The sequence below is a fragment of the Calonectris borealis genome, chromosome 1, assembly GCF_964195595.1.
Source record: "Calonectris borealis chromosome 1, bCalBor7.hap1.2, whole genome shotgun sequence".
NCBI lineage: Eukaryota > Metazoa > Chordata > Aves > Procellariiformes > Procellariidae > Calonectris > Calonectris borealis.
The window spans coordinates 175,312,352-175,335,475 of record NC_134312.1 but is presented as its reverse complement, the minus strand read 5'-3'; the positions used below and the strand labels follow the sequence as shown (position 1 = coordinate 175,335,475).

The 23,124-nt window shown below is 36.8% G+C and overlaps 1 protein-coding gene across 2 annotated transcripts in view; it reads left to right on the top strand.

Moving 5' to 3' along the window:
* PIBF1 (progesterone immunomodulatory binding factor 1) overlaps positions 1-7,873 on the top strand; it is a 123,553-nt gene extending 115,680 nt beyond the window's left edge. For both annotated transcript variants that reach the window (XM_075139105.1, XM_075139096.1), the window contains 2 exons: positions 4,729-4,908; positions 7,213-7,873. In XM_075139105.1, the coding sequence (XP_074995206.1) occupies positions 4,729-4,908; positions 7,213-7,269 (237 nt within the window). In that variant the 3' untranslated portion in view covers positions 7,270-7,873. The remainder of the gene's footprint in view (positions 1-4,728; positions 4,909-7,212) is intronic.
* The last annotated feature ends 15,251 nt before the right edge of the window (positions 7,874-23,124 follow it).

The window sequence follows — 23,124 nt, the reverse complement described above, 5'->3', positions numbered from 1 at the left end:
AATGTTAATAGAGATCCCTTTATAGTATCTATAACTCAAAATACATTTATATTTTATATTGCTGCATGCCTTATTTTTGCATTTTCTCGTCTTTATCGTCTAGTTGCATTGCTAGTTGAAGGAATCAAATTTTGTCCTTCATATTCCCAAACTGTTCTTCAGTCTCCATTTTTCTAGGTACTATCTCAATTATCCATAATAAACAGGTAAAAACGATTTTAAATAAAATATAACTTATTTTTACTTGCTTTAGGATTAAACACCATCATAAGAATCTCAGATTCTTCTGAAATATGAGTAATATGAGCAGATAGCATCCAACTATTTTGCCTTTTTTACGTTACCTTTTAAAAATGATTGACACTTCTTTGGTTTGGTTCCTTTAACACTGTTTCAAAGCTTGATGATTTTAATATGATACACAGTTTTTGCAGACTGTAAGAGTTCCACGACAACAGCACTGATAGCATTTAGCCTAATAAATTAACAAGGTAGAAATAGGAAAAAATCCCAAACCAGAAAACATTTTAATTAACAAACATCATGGAAAAGATTGGTGCCTATCCTTTGTCTGTTCCTTCTCTGTTTGTGTATTGGCACACAAAATTGCTTTTGCTATTTTCAGCTAAGGTTGTTGGAAATCACAGTACCAAAAATAAATGGAAATAAGCAAGGAAGTTCTTCTGATACTATTTACAATGCAATACATGTTACCTTACCTCACTCCTGCTACATTGCTCGCATTGTTCTCAGTCCATTCATTCTAATCACTTATTCTGAATTCTGGATACTTTCTGGTTGTGTATGCAGAAGTTTCAATGATTCTTTTATAGTTCAAGTAATCTTCATTAAATGTGAATTAATGTGCATAAGTAAGTGGAATACAGGATGTTAGATTGTTCTAAAGTATGAACCTATGCATGTTTAGGAAAACTTACATGAGTAGACGATCTGTGGTGTGAATGCCTGTTCTAAAAATGCAGTTCTTTTTAACACAGCAATTCAATACTTCAGATATGTGTGCAAGGGGAATTATGACTGCACATTAGCTATTCAGGATGGAAGTTGTTTTAGGTGAAGTAGAAGGCTGAGAAAAGTAAATGATAAGGAGAGTGAGGTGAGAAACAGATTCAGCTTATGACAACTAAATTTAAGTATCTAAATGGAGGTGTCTGCAGTGAGGTAAGCATCTTACTTTGCTTTATAGTCAACAGCAGCCTAGTCAATATGGCTAGTGTTGTTACAGCACGATTCAGCCGACACACCAATAGGTGTCCACTTCTGAATGAGCTGAATCACTTTCCAAGCTACACTGTCTGTAATGGAAAATTAGATTCCTAGCTGATGTATAGACACTTAAGTTTAGACATGTAAATTTAGGTGTTATAAGCTTGAGATAAATCCCACTTAATGTGTCACACAGCTCATTACTTTGTTTTTTGGCATTTGTGTTGGTAGGCAGAGCAGGTTAGCATCCTTAACAAAAATTCATCAGGTTTCTGTGGATAGACTTTCAAAATATTTAATAATAGAGTATAGCCCTGAGATACTTGTGTGTATGGGTGACACTCATTGTACATAAACGGTTTTTGTGCCAGCTGCATACTTTAATTTTTTCCTTGTTTCATCTTAACCCACCTTCTCTTGCTAACTGCATTGTTTCCATGTATCTGCACTGCCACATCCCCACAGAATATTGTGTAAGCGGGGAGTGGGTGCTTGTGTTCCCGAAGTTTGGGACAGTGAGACCAAATCTGTAAAGCCAGCGCAGAGAGGAGCTGGATGAATCCACTCAGAGGTGTTAGTACTCATAGTCCTCCCAAGAAGGATTGCTGTCTGGCTCTCCAAAGCCAAAGCCCTCAGACCTGGAAGCCTCAACACAGTGACACACAGCTTGTATAGCATGGCTTGCTTATACGTCCAAGAGCCAGCGTGGCAAAGATGAAATACCTCCTCAGAGAAACTGGGACATGCAGAGCTTTAGCAACTCTGTGTCTACAGCACTGAGTAACTGAACTAATACTGTAAGTAAACAATTTGCACAGCTCTGCCTGGACATAGGACCATGGACTTGACGCAGTAGAAATGTATAAAAAATTAACCATCCATTTCTCTTCACATCTTCCTTTACTTAGCTTATCCTGAAACTAATACATGTCCTTCTACATAAAAGATTCTTTCCATCCATTTTGAACCCTACACCTACTTTCCCCCTTTTTCTCAATGTCCTGTTCACACTGGAACAAGTTCACATATTTCTGCTAAGCACAATCTCCAGAGCTTCTTGCGAGCTTTCTAGACCAACTTGCCAGTTTTTAGGATTGGAAAATATTATTGAATCATGGTAGCATGCTAACACTAGCAGGTGGTGCTAATGACTCTTTGTTTAGAATTTAAAAGTGAAGCTAAGAATTAAGACTGTGTTCAGGAGCAGAGAAATCTAAAGAGATGGGTAAAATTATTGCAGTTCAAGACAGAACTTTGTTTTCAGTATTTCCTTGGTTGAAAACAGCAAGTTTCTTGCAAATGTGTTGGGCCAATTTTCTTTTCTTGTTTAGCAGTAAACATACCAATGATTTTATTGGATTCAGTGTTTCCTGTGCTATTTTGCCAAGTTTGTTAAGGTCTTTCTCACTAAATGTGGAAGGATTTTAGAACAAATATTAAGGCAACTTTAGCTAATTTCTCATGATAAATTTGGCTGTGATGCCAAAATAATTTATTCGTTGTGGGCTAATTTGTCACCCCCACTCCCTGTCGTTCCTTCCCATAGCTTCACGTTAGAGAATTCCCCTGACACAGGGGAAGCGTGTGTGAGAGCTGACTCTCCAGAGCCTATTCCAAGTCTGAAAACAGGCAGGGCTGTCAAGTACAGGACAGATTCTGTGAAGGAGAGAAGACCTTAGGCTGCCGAGTGGATCTTGACACAAGAGAATTTGACCCTACACATACAGGTTTCAACTCTGTTTCTGAAATAAATCTGCGTGACAGTTTTTGGGTTTTGCCTTGTTCAAACGTGCAACTATTTGGTCCACAGAATAGCGCAGTTTAAGTATAGGAACAGCACTTGTTAATGTCAAAACATTGTTTATGTACAATTTAATCTCCTGTGATGGTGTATTTATTTGCTGTATACTTGCCTGAGTTATTTTCATCAAGAAATTCTGGCTATGTGTCGCTTTGGCAACATCTTTGCAGAGTTTACAACTTTGAAAAACATGTTGGCATCAACTATGCAGTCCTTTTAAACAGCTGCTCTGCAGTCATGCTGTTTCAACATGCCACCACACATGGCTGAATTATGCAAATAGTTAATATTAAATGACTGAGATACAAGAACAATTTGTACACTCGATAAAGCTGGTCTGTGGAGTGTAACATCCATTCATATAACTGAGTTAGTGTGGGCCAATTTAAAGGCAGCAACATGATTCTTTTGACTTTTGTATCTCGTATTAAAGGCAGCAGTGAACAGAGAGAAGGTATATGGCAGGAACGTTTTAAAAGGCTAAGGGGTTTTTTTAACTCGTTACTAATAATGCAATGCAAATAGAGTATGCATCAATGCAATTTTCTGGCAAGTATTAAGAAATAGGTAAGATATAACAAATGTTTGTCATTCAGCTATAAATATGAGTTACCCTGTTCTGGTTGAGAGATAAGATAGAATGTTAATTATATAGAATGCTAACACATTAACAGTATTGCTTATTGAAGACAACAGCATTTGTAAAAAGCAAGCAAACAAAAACATTAATAGTTAAAAAAATGTAAAATTGTCTTAAAATTTACTTTGAAAGGCTTTTCTACTGACCTTGCTGTTCTAGTTCTGCAGTAATGAATGCTCTAATAATAATAGTACAATAAATAATAATAATAAATAATGCTTTAAATTCTGTAACCTATTTTACAGTAATTACACCCATTACATGTGGGGGGAGAGAACGTTAGGCACTAGGTGACGCAAGATGACAAAAGAAGATGTCCAATTAAAGTCACAAAATACTGTGTTTTTTCCTTTCTCACTCTATTGTAGATTTTGAATAATCTGTTTTGTTCAGCTAAGTAGTAAGAAAAGGTTACTTTTGTAATTAATCCAAATTGTTTACAAAGCAAGTTATTAGAACATCCAAAAAAGTCTGCATTTCTATATGCTCTTGTTTTTCTTTTCCCATGATGGAACTTTCATTTTTCACAAAATTTCTTTTCCACTCTGATCCCATTTTTGCTGTAGGTCCTCTTAAGGTTTTTCATTGATTTTTCTTTTCTGGTCTGGATATAAAGACACATATATATTTCTAGTAATGTATTTATAAGACTTCTGTGCTCGAAAGTACAATTTGTCACAGTCATTCAGATTTGATTTGTAAACTCCCTCGGTCTGACAAAACAAATTCAAAAGAATCCTTTTAAATTAAATAGAAGCTTAAATTAAAAGAGATACTGGGTTCCTTATTTCACAGTAAATGTTCTCTTTTACAGCCTTTAAGCAATACAAAATTTGAGTTGTATAAATTCTATGTGCCTTTTTTATTTTCTTACTTTTACTAGTGTCCAATTAATAATCTTATTAATTATGGCAAGTATATGTTCATGCTTGTTAGATTTACTGATCCACTTACACATTTAGTTTGGTGAATATAAATTTATTATTAACAAATAAATATTTAATAGGTTCAAATGTAATTTTATTGAATAACTTAGCATTGTTCTTTTGTGGTTTTATAGGAACTAGCCACAATGAAACAGATTCTAATTAGTCTACATGGTAAACACTATGAACAAAATTTACCTCAGTCTCATATTGATGTAAAAAGTGCGACTGCAAAAACCAAATCAAACCCTTCAGTAAAACTGCTGCCAGAACATGAAGAAGAAAATGTATTTACACCTAAGCCAACGTTATTTGTAAGTACTATGATAAGAGTAAGTGCCATAAGCTTTTTTGATAATTCTCCTCACTTTTTAAAAAGAAAAATGTGGGTTCATAGTTCAAGGAGATGTAGAATTAATTCAGCTGAATACTTGCAGCTCTTTATGGGAATGGTCAATGGTTGAGGAGATAAATTACAGTTTATGATGTTATTTAGCTATTTGGTAGTTTCTACTTCTTAAGTTCACAGCAAACTAGATTTTTTTTAAAAAATGCCATTATAATATTAAAATATTAAGAGTGGTTAGCAAAATTTTAATAGCCGAAGCAATCCACAGACTATATATACAATTTAAAATCTACCATGATCATGTATGAGTTGAGTATGTGTATATATATATTGCGGAGCAGGAGTGAGGAAATAGGTCTATTTATGTATACTTATATTCATGTATGTATGTATGTAAATGTGTGTGTAGATATCTAAATATATATTAAAAAATACATGCCCAGCATTGATATCCTTAGTAACACTTCTGTTACTAAGGACACTTGATATTATAAAACCCTGTTTTATTCCTTTAGAAACTAAATGCTTGGATTTAAATACTTCAAGTGGCCTGCTTCAGATGTAGTGCCTCTGGTATTTGAAAGCTTCATGAAAATGGTTTAGAAGTTTCTGACTATGACTGTGTCTGAACTGATAAATTTAAGAAAGCCAAGTTGCAATGCTGAATCACAAAACAAATCATGACTCTTACTTACACTTCTTGAGGCTACCTTTCTCTAGGGTAGACTGGTTGTATCCACACTGCATAGCATATGATGTGCTATTTTGCTAAATATACATCTATATAATTTTTTTTCTTTTCTTTTTTTTCCTGGTGGAGACTTTAAAATTCAGTGTCTTAAACAATATGAGGTTTGTATTGCAGCATATCAGATACTGGTTTTATAATACAAAATGCAGGAAATGGTTGCATCTCTCGGATGTGATGTGAGGGCATTTGGGGATTTTAGGGGTTCAAAATTTGCTTGGATAGTGTTCTGAGACTAAACACAGGCATACCCAGTGCTGTCTCCTCCACAACCCTTTCTGTAGTGCTAAATCATACTGCCCAAACTTTGTCTTTGATGGAGCTATTCAGTGATCCAAAAGAGAGCCAAACTGTGAGCTAAAAATTAGATTGTGTAGATGATCCAGGGTTTCAGTGTTTAATCTGTCCTGTCTTACTTAAGAATATAGAAATGGTGTAGGAATCTAGAAAAAATGCTTTTACATTTAGAAATTGTGGCCAATTTCTCTTTGAAAAATTCTAGTCTTTTCAGACTTTGGAGTAGGGAACCAAAAATGGGCAGATGGCAGGGTTTCTTCTTAGATGGGAAAGAAGTTAGCAGTCCTGTGAAAATCCTGCCAATTTAGGTCAATTTCTAGCATTTTAAAAGCTTGCACAAATAGAGCAGATTTATTTTTGTAACTGAAATCTTCAAAACGATAGAAAGATTGAGATTAAAATGTGGTGAGAACCCCCACCATAAGGCCAGCTGAATAAAGTCAATTTTTAAATTGAATGGTTATCAAGTCTTGGAGGAAAGAACGAATAGAGAGCAGACAGAAAACAGAACTAGAAAGGGACAAGTTTAGGGACAACAGACAAAAGAGACAGTACTCGCTAATGCAAGAGATTATACCCAACTCTGAAAGCAGAATAATCCTTACCTTGTTCCACCTCCATTTCTTTAGTTTTATTTCTTTATACAAACGAGCACTGAATTTGCCACAAGAATGTTATGCAATCCTGACTGTGTAGCCATAGCCCATAGGATTATGAAGGCAAGTCAAAGTTGCTCACAGATAATTCTCTGCAATTAAAATACTTTCTACACTGTCAGAAAACTGCTGAATTCTTTTATTTTTAATTATAATTTTTTAAGAACTATATTTCTGCATAAAGTGTTGGTCAGTTATGGCACACCTAAGATCTCTTTTCTAAGTTCCATCCCCTTCCAAATGGGAAAGTCAGATAATGCTATTTCAAATGAAACCTATTTATGGCACAGTTGATGCAGGTTTTCATTGTGATAGATATTTTAAAACAAATCATGTACTTCTTACTGTATGATCTGCTTTTTATAACCTAGAAATAGGGAAGTTTTAGTACAGATATGTAGTAATAATAACCTTAAATGCATAGTCTTGTTTTTAATTTATTTGCATTTAAGCAAAGAACTTAATTATCACTGTGAACTGCATAGGAGGGAAAGAGACTTTATTGTAGATTGCATGTTTTTCTTCTGACTTTCACTGTCTCACAATTAAAACATTCTTTATTTTACAGACAAATAAAGAAGCACCTGTATGGTACAAGAAGCTGCAGAAGAAAACATCACCATAGCATTTTTCCAAAATTATTCAAAATAATCCTTTGGGGAGCTCTTCTTTGAAGAAAGTTATTTTCACCATAATGATGCCCTTTTTACCATAAAAGCAAACAATTGTTTTGTGTTTAACTGTTCTTTTATACCTGTCAAATGATCTTATGCTTCATAAAATAATTTTTAGATCTGTCATGTGAATAAAATGTGTGGAAATAATGCATGCAATGATTTTACTAACATATATTTGAATTTTAAAAGACAAATAAACACGAGCATATTGTACACATTTATAACCTGGGCAGTTAAAGGGCGTGTTATTCAGAGTGTTCAAATTGATGCATGTTTCAGCTTTTTTATATTGTTTTTCTTGGACCCTGTGTTTCATGCCACAGTCCTTGCAACTATTCTGGCTCATAGAAATTTAAAAAATATACATGAATTAGCATCAGATTATATCCTACTTTCTATGAGGGAAATTCATGTCAAGTGGAAAAAAATTAATTTCTTATGGGCCTTGATTTATATAGTTTGTCATTTGATGTCATTTGTTCTACCAAACAGGCATTAAAAATATTCTAAAGAAGCAATAAAATACATCTTAATTATTAGCACTGATACTTAATGGGCTAGATACACTTGCTCTAGTGTAGTTACATGAGTGTAATAATAAAAATAGAACCATGATGTGTGAGTACTGTAGCATGTAATGGTGAAATGGATAACTTGCCGTATTTAGTTGTATGAAAATAAGCCCCATCTTCCAAGAACACAGTCTACTTATTTATTCCACTCCACCATCTATTTAGACTATAGAAAAGGTCTCTAATATTTTAAAGCACTTTTGACTGCATACGGTACATTTCCATATCACATAACATAGATGATATTGTTTAAGTGACTGTATACTGAAAATATTGCTCAGATTTCATTTAAGAGAAGCTCCTTTTTCTTACCTCCTTTTTCCTTGACAGTATCTCTTCAACTGATTCATTGTTCCCACCTAGACATGAACAATAATTATTTACTATATAATACTGAGCTATATCAAGCTTAGGATTCCTAGATACACTTTTCTTCATTTTCCAAACAGCAGTTTGAAGCACAGCAATACTTCCTCTGCTCCAGGTAAGCTTCAGTTTCTTTGTTTTGTGGGGTTTTTTTATAATTCTGAGAGAGTGAGGTAAAAATGCTAGCAATTACACATCAGAGGATTAAAATTATCATTCTGTGAGTGAGGGAGGCCAAGTGTGTAGACAGGTAATATTTTTTTATTAGACTAACTGGTATTCACTGGGACAAAAAATACACAAACCTTTGGGCTCACAAACCTATCTGTACAGACATTCCTGAATAAACTTTGGTTTCCTAAAGTCTAGGGTTTTATCTAAGTTGTATTTTTACGTTAATAGAATCACTAACATGTCTTTCATGTGAAACAGTTCCCATGTGCAGATACTAATTTTGTAGTTTGTAATAGATATTTTATATGATTCACAGTCCCTAGTTTAACTTCCCAGACTATCCTGTTTGTCTGTTATCACCCAATAATTAATAAATTGTAATATCTAGAAGGACTGTGAGCTATTTTAGACAAGATACTAGTTGGAATCTTAAGTATTCACAATTTGTTCTCCTATAGTATCCTTATAGACAAATTGGTGAGATATGGACTATAGGGTGGGTGGAAAATTGGCTGATAACACCAAGCTCAAGGAAATGTGATCAGCAATGCAAAGTCCAACTGACAACTGGCGAATAGTAGCATCCCTCGGCAAGTTCATAGGCAATACCAAATTTGGGGGAGTAGTCTATACATTGGAGAGCGGGGTCTCGGAGGCACCTCAACAGGCTGGAAATTGGGTCAACAAGAACCTTATGAAGTTCAACAAAAGCAACTGCAGTCCCACATCTAGGATGGAATAACCCCATATGCCAGTACTGGCTGGAAAGCAGCTTGGCAGAAACAAACCTAGTGGACAACAAATTTAACAGGAGTCAGCAACGTGCCAGCCAGCCGCATCCTGGGTGGTATTAACAACAGGATAGCCAGCAGATGGAGGGAAGTGATCCTTCCCTTCTGTTTGGCACATGGGAGACCCCATCTGGAGTGTTGCATCCAGTTTTGGGCTTGTTCAAGACAGACATTGACATATTGAAGTGAGTCCAGCAGAGATTCACCAAGATGATCAGGGGCTGGAACACCTGATGTAGAAGCGGAGGCTGAAAGAACTGGACTTGTTCAGCCTTAAGGATAGAGGACGTAGGGGGGAACTTGTTGCAGTCTCCAGCTACCTAATGGGATGGTACATGGACCACAGAGCCAGACTCCTCTCAGAGGCGCGCAGCGATAGAATAAGAGGCATTAGACAGAGCACTAGACATAGCACTAGAAAACTCAGCTAGCTATTACGAAAAATGTTTTTACTGAGGGTGGTCAAATACTGGAACAGGTTGCCCAGAGAGGTGGTGGAATCTTCATCCTTGGAGATATTCAGAACTCAGCTGGACAAAGTCATGAGCAACCTGGTATAATTGGACCTGACTTTAAGATGGACTAGATGACTGATTTTCAGAATTCCTGTCCAACCTAAATTACTCTATGGTAATATTTCTAAATATACTGACATAAGATAGTGACATCAATTTACTTCTTACCATCCAAAAGACACAAAGTGTTTAATTCTTCCATGGCAATACAACACACAAGAACATTTTGATGCTTCCAGAATGAATTGTGCATTGTAAATTTCTGTGTCCTCCAGGCAGCAAACCTCCTGATTTTCTAGGAAGACTGACAGAAAATTAGGCTGTTTTGTGGTGAAATTTTAGTTACATTTAAACAGTTCTTCAGATGACAGTGACATATTCTGGCAAAGTTTTTTTTTTTTAGAAAATTACTAACAAGGTCCATCTTTATATTTGCAAAAATAAAAGTAATTTGTTAGCATATACTGATAACATATAATGCTGTTGGTAAATTCTTGTAATCCGTGTAGTCCCTGTGTAAATCTCAGTATAAAACTTTGTATTTTTCCTGTGTCTCCTCACTAGACTCCAAGGCTATAATTAATTATCTTGGAGGAGACCTTCTAAGCTTTTCATGTAAAAGCTAGAATGCCATTTAAATATAACTCTTCAAATGTGAAATGCCCTACAGCAAAAATTAGTGAACCTTTTTGCTCTTTAACTAATGAAAAGGCTCAGCTGAATTACCTGTACAGCATTTTTACTGATGTTATTTCCCACAAACATAGTTGTCAAATGAATTATTCCAAAATTTTTCTTCATGAAATGGTCTTTGCAGTTTCCCATTGTAGTAGGCCTTGTGTCAATGATGTGTGAGTCAAAAATAATGAAGTAAAGAGAAATTTCTAAGGGTAGTCATGCATGCAAGCAACTTGTGACTGAAGTGCCCAACCTACATAATCATCCTCAGTTCCTCTTTTTCAAACCAAAGGGAGCAAAGAGAGAAAAATCTCTGTCCACTATTACATTTCTTGGTAGATTAAGTTGGTGTTACTTAAGTGATAAGTTTCATAAGTATATGGGCTGAACAGGAAAGAAGGAAGTACAGTTGGTTTAGAGCAGGTTAGGATTTTTTTTTAACAGTATAATTGCTTTCGCACCTTTCTGTCCCTTGCTAGAAGCTAAGAAGCTCTAAAGCATCGAAGAAATCTTTTGTTTGAGGAAAAAATTGAAAACATGAAATTGCTTTTTTTAATAAGGACCTAAACTTGTAAGGCTTCTTGCTGAATCCTGTGGTCATACTGGCATTGTATGCATTTACTGGCATTGTAGTTTCTAAATATTTTCTGTGCAAAGAAACGATTATGTCATTGGGATTTGTAGTCTTCCTCCCCTTCAAGACTTTCTTTACAAAAGAGTGATGAAACCTTGTAAAAGAGGAACAACTGTAAATTCAAATATTAGTTGTCTGAATATTTGTCAGTATCTCTGGGATAAGATTTGCTACCTCTTACACTTTAGCTGTTATTTTCCATTTCAGTTATCCTTTCGTATGGTATCTAGTTCCAGCAAGAAAGGAACACTAATTCTACTAAACCTCTGACATCTGCAAGATGGTCAGGTAGAATTCTTTTGCTCCTGGTGTGCATTCATCAACTTCCATGTCTTTGGAAGACATGACTCGGAGAGCATGACTTTATAGAAAAAAAATACTACTTTTTGAAGAAGTGTTTATGTCATTATGTATGTGCCTCAATCAATTGTCAGTCTGTGGCACGTTTACATGAAAACAGATTTATACACAATGGTTTGAATCTGTAACAGCCTGTCATCTTTCAGGGTTGCTCTCATTAGGGAGGTCTACTGAGGAGAGAATTTATCTCCCTGTTAACATTACATTTAATAGAACACATGCCAGACTTTTTAGTGAGTCAAAGAAATGTATCCCTGGTATTTTCTTATACCAAAGAATACTGAGAATCTGTATTCATTCTCGACCTTTGAAAATGAAACAAGTATCTCTAGAAGATCAAGTTTTGCTTAGTGTCTTTGGGCAATATTATCCCCTTCTTAAATTCCTAGGATTGATTGGGAACTCTTGACCTTTAAAACGCATACTTCCGTAGCTTAATTAAGGCAGTTACAGTTAGGGTATTTCAGACTGAAGCTGGGCAGCAATCAGCAGCAGTACAAGGTGCTAACTCTCGGGGGACAGCATCGCTAGCGGAAATGGACAGCAGTTGGGAATTATGGTGTTGCAGAAGCCTTTAGCAGTAGAAGTAGGTACAGCTCCACAGATGTTAGACCCTCTGCAGCTCTTTAAGCCCTCTGCTGACAGCACAAGAACCACCAACTTCGTTCCACAGAGTTCATTTTCCAGAGTTCCCTGGGTTTCTTTCCTCACTGTTAAGTTTTCCATAACAGTAAATACCCGGGTTTTGGGGGGTTTGTTTTTTTTGCAGGGGGAGAGAGAGAGACTCCTTTTTCTCAGGACACTGGAACTGGGTTCAAAAAAATGGTGACTTTTAATCAGCTTACCCTTTAAAGGATGAAGGGGACAAAAAAACCCAGCAAATTTCATCCCCGTGAAAGCAGGAAATAGCAGAACTATTAAATGCAAAAAGTTAGGATTGATCATGGAAATAGCTTTTACTCAGAAACTTACGTGTTTTCATAGACTGTGTGCCCTTTTTGAAGATACTACAGAAATAACCACTGTAAAAGAGAATGCTGCTTTGATTGAAGCAATAGAATCAACTTTGTTTGACCATGAATAATTGAAGTCTTTGTGTTAATGCTTCTTTTAAGGAGTAGTGGATCAGTAAATGTAACTTAATTGCAGGAAAAGTCTTATGGATGGAATTTATGACTCTATTTCAATGAAAGTCTTTTCATTTTTCCTTTTGGTTAAATAGAAGAAGGATTAGTTAGATTATTCAGTGTTGCAGCTGAAATTGTTAGCAATTCCCAGTGCTCCTTTTTATCGTGATTTTAGAGATACATATTGCAGCATGCAAGACTCTCTTTTGCTTTCTTATTCAGTTCTTTAGAAGAATTTGGTTCTTTGTGCATTATTATAAGGTAGAGCCTGTCAATGTAGTGCTTGACTTTTACAAGGGAGTTGTCATCTAGAATTTATATGTGGATTTTAAACAGGATTGTTACCTAAGTGCAATGGCCCTTTCTAAAAGAAAGAGTTGGAAATATTCGTACCGAGTTCTCTCTGAGACCTTGAAAGAGGGTCGTTTCTGTGCCCAAACTTTCTTGTGCTCCCCATCACTGGTATAGTGCCACACATACAGGAGACTTGCCACTCTACGTTTCACAGCCCTATGGTTTCCAAGCACACAGCTCCCAGTGCCACACAGTGGAGCCGTGTAAACAGAGATTCACAAGTTGTCATCCGGAGCGACATGTAAGATGTTCACACGAAAATTAGTATCACTCATCTCCTCTGTGATCCTGTGGGAAGTGTAAGCGAGGGAAAAATACAATATTTTGGTGCAGTTTATTCTCTTGCCACCTTTTCCCTCTCGGGAATTAAATTATTTTAGCATATAAATAAAATTCTAGTGAGTCTTTATTCTTGGGCATTGGAAAGGAAACATGCTGCAAGTCCTGCAAGGACGGCTAAGTCCTTTTTTTCAGATACTTCATCAGAGATCTTCTGTGTTCAGGTCTCAGGTACTGACCAGACAACTCCTAAGAGATCATTAGGCACTACTTCTTACACATTAATCTTTATTTTATTAACTTATTTCTTAAATACTAAGTCCCCAAAATCCACTCAGTATTTATGAGTAAAGGAGTACGTGCCTGAAAGTAACAATGAGCAGTAAAGGGACTAATATGTCAATGACTTGGGTCTTACTGAATTAGCACATTCCTTGTCATTTTGTGTCATTTCTTTCATTATTGCAGTAATTAACTTTGCAGAATTGCATTTGTTCCATTCAGCAGGGAATGGAGAACAATAACAGTGTTTATCAACAGCAGGAGGGAGCTTACCTTTCTTTCTCAACCCCGTAAAATCTCTGCAGGCTAATCTCAATGCACAGCTAGGGTGCCCTCCTACACAATGGAAACCTCCCTTAGGGAAACCTAAGTGAGCTGATTAGAGCTGTTGTCAATGAAAACCAAATACCCAATCCTATGAAATATAGCGGTTTTTCATTCCGACGTGCCATTTCAAATCTGTACAGGCTGAAACCTTTGTCAAATAGTTTTACACCATGATAGTAATTCTGAGATAGCTGAATGACTTAAAAACAAGTACAGAGTATCTTTCAATCCATTAAACTCTGTGAAATTACAGAGAAACAAACTATGTAAAGTTCTTACGTTTCCAGCTGCAGTGACATCAAGAATCTTTGATAATTCACTATTATTCTTTTGTAGTTGTAAACTGAAGCGTTATATAGAAATACATATACATTTTTAACATAAATGTAAGTTAAATTATTTGAGTTTAATTATATTTATTTTTAATAAAAAGCAAAATATTTTTCTGTGAACATCCATGTTTAAGGTGCATTTGGTTATGAATGAAATGCCCATAGAGTACCTTGAAATCAATTTTATTTAAAAATACAAAGGTTACTGTACTGCATCATCTTCATGGGCTTGTCTGATCTACTCTCCTGTCTCCAAGAATTGTCAGGTTCATGACAGAAAGGTGCAAAGTCCCCATGGGCCAACAGTGGATAGCACCACCTTTACTAATTTCAATGACAGCCCTAGTTTTCATAAAAATATTTTCAAAAAAATATACAGTATCAAGCTTTCAGATTCACTGGATGTTTCTGGAAACAGGAATACCTGATCCACCTTCTCAGCTATGTTTTTTGTTATTCTTTCATGTAAGAGATTTTCTGTGTTCTTTATTTTTATCACTTCTATCTAATTTCTGAAAACATAAAGATGTAAGGTTCTTAAAACCCTGCTTTGGTGCCACTCAGCCATGGAGGTACCGAAAGTACAAATATGCCAGCATTCTCAGTGACCACCTAGACTTGTCCTAGTGGTGACAACGCCAAGTCCTACTGCTACATAGAGAGATGACAGTACTAACAGTGCTTCACTCTGTATGAAATACCAATTGTTGGGTTTGGTAATAAGAACAATTGTGATCCTGAACATGTATTTATTGGACCAGAAACTGGAACTCCATCTGAACAGAACTGGCAGGGCTATTGGCTTCACAGTGCTCTACAGTTGTTATACTGCTTCCATAGGAAACTGAGTATGTTACCGTTTTCCTCAGGTGGTGGTATCGTGGTTTAACCCCAGCTGGCAACTAAGCACCACACAGCCGCTCGCTCACTCCCCCCCAGTGGGATGGGGGAGGGAATCGGAAGAGTAAAAGTGAGAAAACTCGTGGGTTGAGATAAAGACAGTTTAATAGGTAAAGCAAAAGCCATGCACCAAAGCAAAGCAAAGCAAGGAATTCATTCCCTACTTCCCATCGGCAGGCAGGTGTTCAGCCATCCCCAGGAAAGCAGGGCCCCATCACGCATAACGGTTACTTAGGAAGACAAACACCATCACTCCGAACGTCCCCCTCTTCCTTCTTCTTCCCCCAGCTTTATACGCTGAGCATGATGTCATATGGTATGGAATACCCCATGGGTCAGTTGGGGTCAGCTGTCCCGGCTGTGTCCCCTCCCATCTTCTTGTGCACCCCCAGCCTGCTCGTGGAGGGGTGGTGTGAGAAGCAGAAAAGGCCTTGACTCTGTGTAAGCACTGCTCAGCAGTAACTGAAACATCCCTGTGTTATCAACACTGTTTTGGTCACAAATCCAGCTACTGTGAAGAAAATTAACTCTACCCCAACCAAAACTGGCACAGGTGGATAGGATTGAATCTGATCATCCCTGTTGAGTGTTCACAGAAGTTAACTTTGGGCAAGATAATGGTGGGAGCATTTCTGAAGAAAGGAGTGACCTTCAGCCCTTCAGCTTTGGAAAGAAACGGCCAAGACAAAATTCAGAGCTTCCAGTCTATTAGCTTGAAGCACCTCCTACAGACTACATAAAGCTCCTAAGTACTGACAGGCTACTGAATTTAATATATGCCTCTTCCTTCTTCGTTTTTTGCTGTCTACTTTAAAAATACCAGTTTTCTAGTTTTAGTTTATGCCATTCTTAAGCACCTAACGTCATGAAATAATAAAGAAACTTGGACAAATCTTAGAGAGTATGGATACCATGACTACTTCAACACTCAGCTTTGCAAAGGTTAGCACTTATTTTTCAGTTTTAGGTTGCCAGTAAGAGTAGATGTAATCCAATAAAGCAAATTATGTGGCCATGGCATTTGATGGAGGATGGATATTTAAAAATATAATGCATTAATGTTTAACACTGTAGAGGGGAATTCCTTAAGTTGCATAATTCAGTGTGAACAGGCAACTTCTTTGGCTATTACTTAGCTTTCTGTGAGCACTGTTTTCACTCCTGCATTCAGAGCAGAGGGAAGCAGGCATTGCATCACACTGTCTCTCAGTGTGATATTTTTGAAAGAAACACTGACATGAGACTAGTTTAATGGTATCACAATGTCCTTGGGATAAAGAACATAGACCTTTTTTTGTTTTTCTTAAATTAGATACCAGGAAAGTTTATTGCCACTGCTTCATGCTATAAATAATGTCACCTGGATTGGAAGTGCTGCAATGGATCATTGCAAAATGCTTCTGCTGATAGAACACAGTGGACCAAGCTGGTCTAACCTACTGTGATTAATAATTATCTCATAGGTGAATTTCACTATGCTCAAATAATTGTTTTAATGTAAGATTTAAAATAACAGGGATAGATGCAGATGCGTTATTGATGAAAGACAGTTTGTGCAATTGCAACCTGCTCTATTCACATGATCTGGCAATGCCAACATGAAGCAAAAGGAAAAGAGTTAACATCCTCTTTGTCCCTTCCACTTTCACTTCTTTCCCTTTTCAGTGAAGTCATATCTGAATACAAAACTTAAAATTTGAAAAACTGTAGTGCTGCATGGTAAAACACTTTAAAACATGTAGAAAGATGTGATTTTTATCCTGGCCCTGCCAAAATGTATGTTTTAATATTAGTTTGTTTCTCCAGTGCAATAAAATAGAGATTTTTTTTTCCACAGGTTACATGCAGTTATGTAGTACCTTATGGCAATTTGTACCCGATACTGTGTGCCAGATTTATGAATCATTAGACCTTACTCTTGAATTGCACAGAAGCAAGATTTTCTGATCACTAAAAAAAGCTTTGTATTTTGTTATTCTATGAAGTTACCAATATGCAGTCTAGAGAGAAAGAAGCCTTGTTTTGTTAAAAGATTGAATCAACTTTTCCTCTCCTTTATCTTATTTATATCTTTCAAGCAGCACAGGGGTTAAGACGTGTTGTTAAAGTCTTGCCTCATCCAACTTGCCACATTAGTTACGAGTTCATGCGTAAGCGGGCTCCATAGCTTAACTAAGCATGTTATGAACCGGTCAGGTAAATGCATTTGAAATGGGTTATACATTCATGAACTGCAGTTTTCCATACCATAAGACAATAGACATAGACCAAGCTTTCATTAAGTCATCCAGCAACAAGAATACTTATGGGTCAAACGTGAACATTCTCATACATAAATATTTTTATCTAGAACTGCTCAAGAAAAAAAAAAAAATTAACAAAATATCATTAAAATGGAGAAAGGTTTTTTATCTGGTCTCTTGTTCTGAAAGTAAACATTTCTTTTTACTTACTTATTTTCCTTTTTAATATTTCAAAAAGAAATTCTGAAAAAGTGAACTTTTAAAAAATTATTACCGTATTACAAGTGGAAACTAGCTAAGCCGGTTTTAACAAATGATTACAATTTAAATCTCTCTTTTCAGAAAATAATATCCTTAATTACCTGAATAAATGAATATCCTTAAAATAAGTGTAGAAAAAGCTGGATTGAATATTGTGCTGAATACTGTGTTGCTATGTTTTTGCAGCATGATTTGTAGAAAATAATGTGAGTGACACTTGAAGCTGCAAGTGCCAATACGCTGACAAAGTGTTTAATGTTTTTCTCACTGAAAAATTATTTATTGCTGTTGATCAGGCTCTAAATGTTTTGAGAAAGGCAGAAAATAATGAGGGAAAAAAGCAACATTGTGTAATTAACTGTTTAACTATGTTGTATATTATTTAACATAGTCTATTAATATATGTCTAAGAACTGAAATGAAAAACATTCTAAAAGACTTTGAAATTGAATGCATCTTCAGCTCATGGAAATAATATAGTTAGCTAAACTAAGGTGAGATCTGTAATACTGTCCTATGTCATTAGACATTTCACTTTCTGTAATATTTGATTTGACTTTTTTTTTTTAATGGACATCTTACTTATGTTACTTATTTGAGAAGAGGGATGTTTCTGTGCGCATATATTTGGATAGATATATGTCAGTTCTAAAGCCCTATTGTGAATAGACATTTGAGTCATCACCGATAACCACTGTCAATTTTCCCCTATCATCTTATTTCTAGATTGTTCTTGTGTTGGCAAATTGGTTATTTTCTGACTATGCCTTACCTAAGTAAATGAAACTAGACAAACTGTCTGGAGGCAGTTGCTTCCTTGATGGGAGGAGTTCACCATGAGGCAAATAGAAACCATGAGGGGGGATGCAGCTGTGCCTTTTCAGTACAGTACACGATTAGAAATACAGAAATTTCCCCATCCAGCAAGATGAATATTGTCACCAACTCTGTAAGCCCCCAAGTGAACAGGAGATAGGACTTGTGTGCAGCCACATTTTATCAAGGCTGATCACGTTTCTCGTAGTTGGAGGACTGGTCTCTGAGGTTGGTAGTGTTTGGTTCATTCATCTTTCTTATCAGTCAGCTAGGACCTTATGATGGCCACTAAATGCAGCAGATGTTCTGGCGAGTTTTTAGCTTCACTGGTGAGTCCAAATACATTCTCTGACTCCTGGAGTTTTGACTAAGATCAGGATTTTAAACATTCTCATCACAAAATGCTATTCCTCTTCTATGGTGTGATTGGGATGAAAAATCAATTACACCTTCAGCAGCTTTCATGGGAAGCACCTTTCAAACGCCTGACTCGCCCTTCTACGGCAGCCTGAGGTAGGTTTTTGTAATCTCTACTTTCCTGTTACCCTTCCTGACAAGTGACATCCAGTTATTCAGCTCACTATTGAAAGCTGTTTAATGTGTCTTCAGTGGAGGTCAAACCTCATTTAATCTTGAGGCAGATGCATGGAAAATCAGTACTTGCTATTGACAGTTTTTGAAATTACTTGCTCGTTCCTAAACTTCTTTTTTTCAAAAAATGTCAATCAGGCTACCAGGATATGTTGAAAAATGTAATGGTCATCTGAGTTATTACCCTTATCATTAAGCAAGAAGAACCCTGTCGTAATTTTAAGATCCTCTGACTGACTGAAAATCCTCTTTTCACTGCTGCTGCAGCCGTTTCTGATAGCAGAAGGGCTAGTTCCTTCCTGCTGTTTTTTTTCTCCTCAGGGGCATACTGTTTAGATAGACAGGAGATACTACCTAACTCTTTGTGCTCCGTTGAGCTGAGGTGGCTTCTCTGAACAGATCATGGAATTGGGATGCGCAACAGCAAAAATGAAGCAATAAAAACACATCACCAGTTTACTTAAATCAGGAATTCCTAAGCTATGGTGCGCATGCCATTAATGCTCTGTAAGCTGCTTCAGAGTGATTCTCAAATACTAACAAAAAAGATCCATCGGAACGTAAACAATAATGCTCAAGAACCTCACTTTGGGAGACTGATCAGGATTGAGATTGTCTAGGTTTAACTCCAGCCATTCAACCTCCAACCCTGGTAGATCTTTATCTGATGATAGCTCAAAGAATCCATTCTCACAGTTTTTCCTCTATTTAGGCATCTATATTGCACGTAAGTTTTAAGGGCATACGGCAAAAGGTCCTTCTAAACAGCTATCAGTCTGTGAGCTTGTGCTCATGAACTACTAGGACTCCTCAAGAGGTAACTAAGAAAATCAAGCTTATCGGGAACAATTTTAAATTCATTACACAAGCTTTTTTATTTTCAACGAAAAAAAAAGGGGGCCACAAGTCAGAAAGACGGAAGACTGCATTCCTAAAATGACCACCTTAGTTTACTGCACGGTTAACACAGAATTAAGGCCTTCAGAGGGAAGTAGCGTCTGCCTCCACCCGGAGGCCTGCCCCTCTCCGTTGGCTATACACGGATTACTTCAGTAGACACTGTAAGTGGGTGCAGGCTCAAAGGCTAAGTGTGAGAGAGTGGATTTCACCCCCTCTTGAACTGTGGATGCTGAGAAAGATTGAGCATTTCAGTAGAACACCCTTGCTGGTGCCAGTTACGCTGTAACAGCTCTACATGAGGTTCACCTGTTTAGGCGTCTAAGATTTACATCCTTCTTCGCCACCTGAGGAATCACCTTGAGCTAACCAGCCATTATTAAGCCCAGAACCTGTTCATGTCTTCATAGATGTCTATATTGGAAGATGAATAGTTTCGAAGTATCCAACATACCAAGGAATCTAGGGCTTTGTTTGTTGATTCAGTAGGCAAATTTCCCACCTTCATTATTTATTTCTCCCCCATGCTTAATCTCCTCAGTAAAATTGATCAATTATTATGTTTTCTTTAAGAAAAGTAAATAGCTTGTTGTTAAAAAGCAATCCCCATAAGACCTTATACATCAACCCAGTAATACTCTATTTGAAAAAAGTTCAGACTTGTCAATTAGGAATTTTAGTCAAAAATACTGAGTTGAATCAAGTGATATGCTTTACAAAAATGTGTTTTGCATAAACTCTGTTATCTTTTGTGACCAAGTTTACCGAAAGTTAGTTCAACAAGGTCTTGTTTTTCATAAGCATATACTGAGTGGCATAAATTATATTATCTTTCTATTTTAATAAATCCCTACATTGACTATTAACACTAAGCTGCTCAAATTAATGTCACAATGCAAATTTATAATTACCTGCATCATTTAAGTTACATTTTCTTTTAAGTGTTGCTTATAACTCTAGCTTTCTTAACAGTCTTCTGGAACATGTCTAATATTCTAACAATTACTGAATATTAATCCTGAAAGCTCACTGACCAGCTCTTTTAAAATTCTTGGTGTGAAGTTATCCAGACATACTCATCTAAGACCATTAATAGTAGCTGTTTTAATATGCTCTTGAATTACTGTTGAAATGGAAAATATTTTGTCATTATCATATGACACAAATACATTACCTACTCTTTTCCCAAATACAGCACTGGAATATTTAGCATGTTTTTTCTCCTTGCTTATCAACAGTTCTACATCTTTTATCGAAAACCAGACAATTGTTAGAGTTCTTAATACATTTCATGGACTTTTTTTAGATGTTCTTTTCAGTGCGGGTCATTGACTTCTTAGGCATCTTTCTTCCTCCATATTATTTTTCCATAATCACTGCCATCAAAGTTATATTTGCTGTTACTAGTTCTTTTCCCAGCTGTTGAGTATCTATAATTATAACTGCTTTACAAAATGCCCTCTAAAGAGGCAGAAGGAAAGAGGTTGTTCTTTTGAGAAAGGGGTGTTTTGTTTTGACTAGCTTCTGTGGGATTGTACACTTTGAGGACCATACTCACCTCACTCAGACTCTGCCTAATTATTCACTGGTCACTACTTAAGCCTACTATTTATTTCAGCTTTGTCAAATTAGCCCTTTTAAATCACCAAGTCGATATCTTTTTGTTTCAGTCCTTTCTGCTGATTACAGACAATATGATTAAATAATCATTTTGGGATGTCCACCAAAAGTTTCCCTTTTTTTGACCAGTTATCAGATCTGATGATTATAAACTTGGCTCGTGCAGAATTCTCCTACTCTGGATGCGAGATTGTTTGAGTACAGAGACTACCGCTCAATTTTAGAAATTGTGAAGACATTAGTGCTAATAGCATGAGCTCTCCTGCTTCACCACTAAGGGTATAGCTACGTGACACACTGAAATTCAGGTTCCTACCCTTGCTCTGAATAAGGCAATTCAGGTACCACAGGGAACAGAGCCACACAGGACCATTAGCTTCTCTGGATAGCCGAAGTGGTCTGTCAGGGTCTCTGCAGCGCTCCCAGTATCGCAGTAAGCAGCACACTGTACCCTGCAGATATTATGCTCTGAAGTCCCCAGGATCTTCTTTCTGCACGTTACAGGCAGTTGATTAAGGAGCTTATCCTTTCTTCCCCTGCTTGAAAGAACTCAGCATAAGAGGCGAAGGAATTTTTTCTGACCACATCCCTTAATTATTTTTGCTCTCAACATCAGGATTTAGTTCCAAATGAGTATTCGCTGCCCTGCCTCATTATGCTCCTAGAGATTGTTAAACAAGTAGCATGTCATTGCTTTAATGTCTGCCTAGCTTGTCCAGCCAGACCATCCCCTCTGCCACGTCCGACCCTGTAAAGGCTCCATCTCCCAGCTGGCAGACCAGTATTTCACAAAACCCAAGTCACTCTACATTATTTCTCTAATCAGAGATTCCAGCCAAAACATGCAAGTATGGCAGTTTTACAGTTAGCATTTGTTAACTAATTTTCAGCATAAACACTCTGGAGCCAAAAATGCCTTCTTTAGTAGTAAAGAATGTGGGTTTGTCTCATATATTCAAGCAGTTAAAGATCAGCGTAGGACCACCCATTGCTAACAAGTGTTGCCAACAGCATTTGCTTTCATAAAGCGGGCAGCCTCCATGTTGCACGGGGGAGGCGGAAGAAAAGAGTGGTGGTGGCTCCCACCAAACTTCCAAGTGACAGGTAAACCACCTTTCCAAAAATCATGAATGTTATTTTCTAAGTACGCATTTTAATTAATCTTGCGTAACTACCCCATGTACAGATTTCCATCTGTGCTAATAGTACATAAATAATTAAATGACATGCTTAAGGAGCACGCTGTTGGAGTTTCTGGCCCTACCATGCAACAAGTCAGAGCCGAGGAGCTCTATGACAACGGATGAAAATACAGGAAACACTCGTCTCTTAAAGCTGAGTCAGTGACCTGTTGTTCTCAAAAAGGCCTGTTGTAATAAACAGCGTCCAGTTCAGATATATGTTAACCTATAGAGGTAAAAAATTGGGACTGGAAACAATAAAAGATTTTTCTGTACTTCTTCTTCTCAGGTGGGCTGAAAATATTTGAAATGTACCTGGAACCAAGAAATACGAGGCTGCTACCTAAAGTTATTAAGACTCCTTAAAATCCGAGTAAAGATTGGGTTCAGCTACTGAGTAAGATGTCTTGTTTCCTCCAGACAGGTTGATGATTCTTAATCCAAGAATTCAAGTAATGAGCAGTTGAAGTTTCCATCTTGAAGCATCTGTTCCGCCAAGTCAG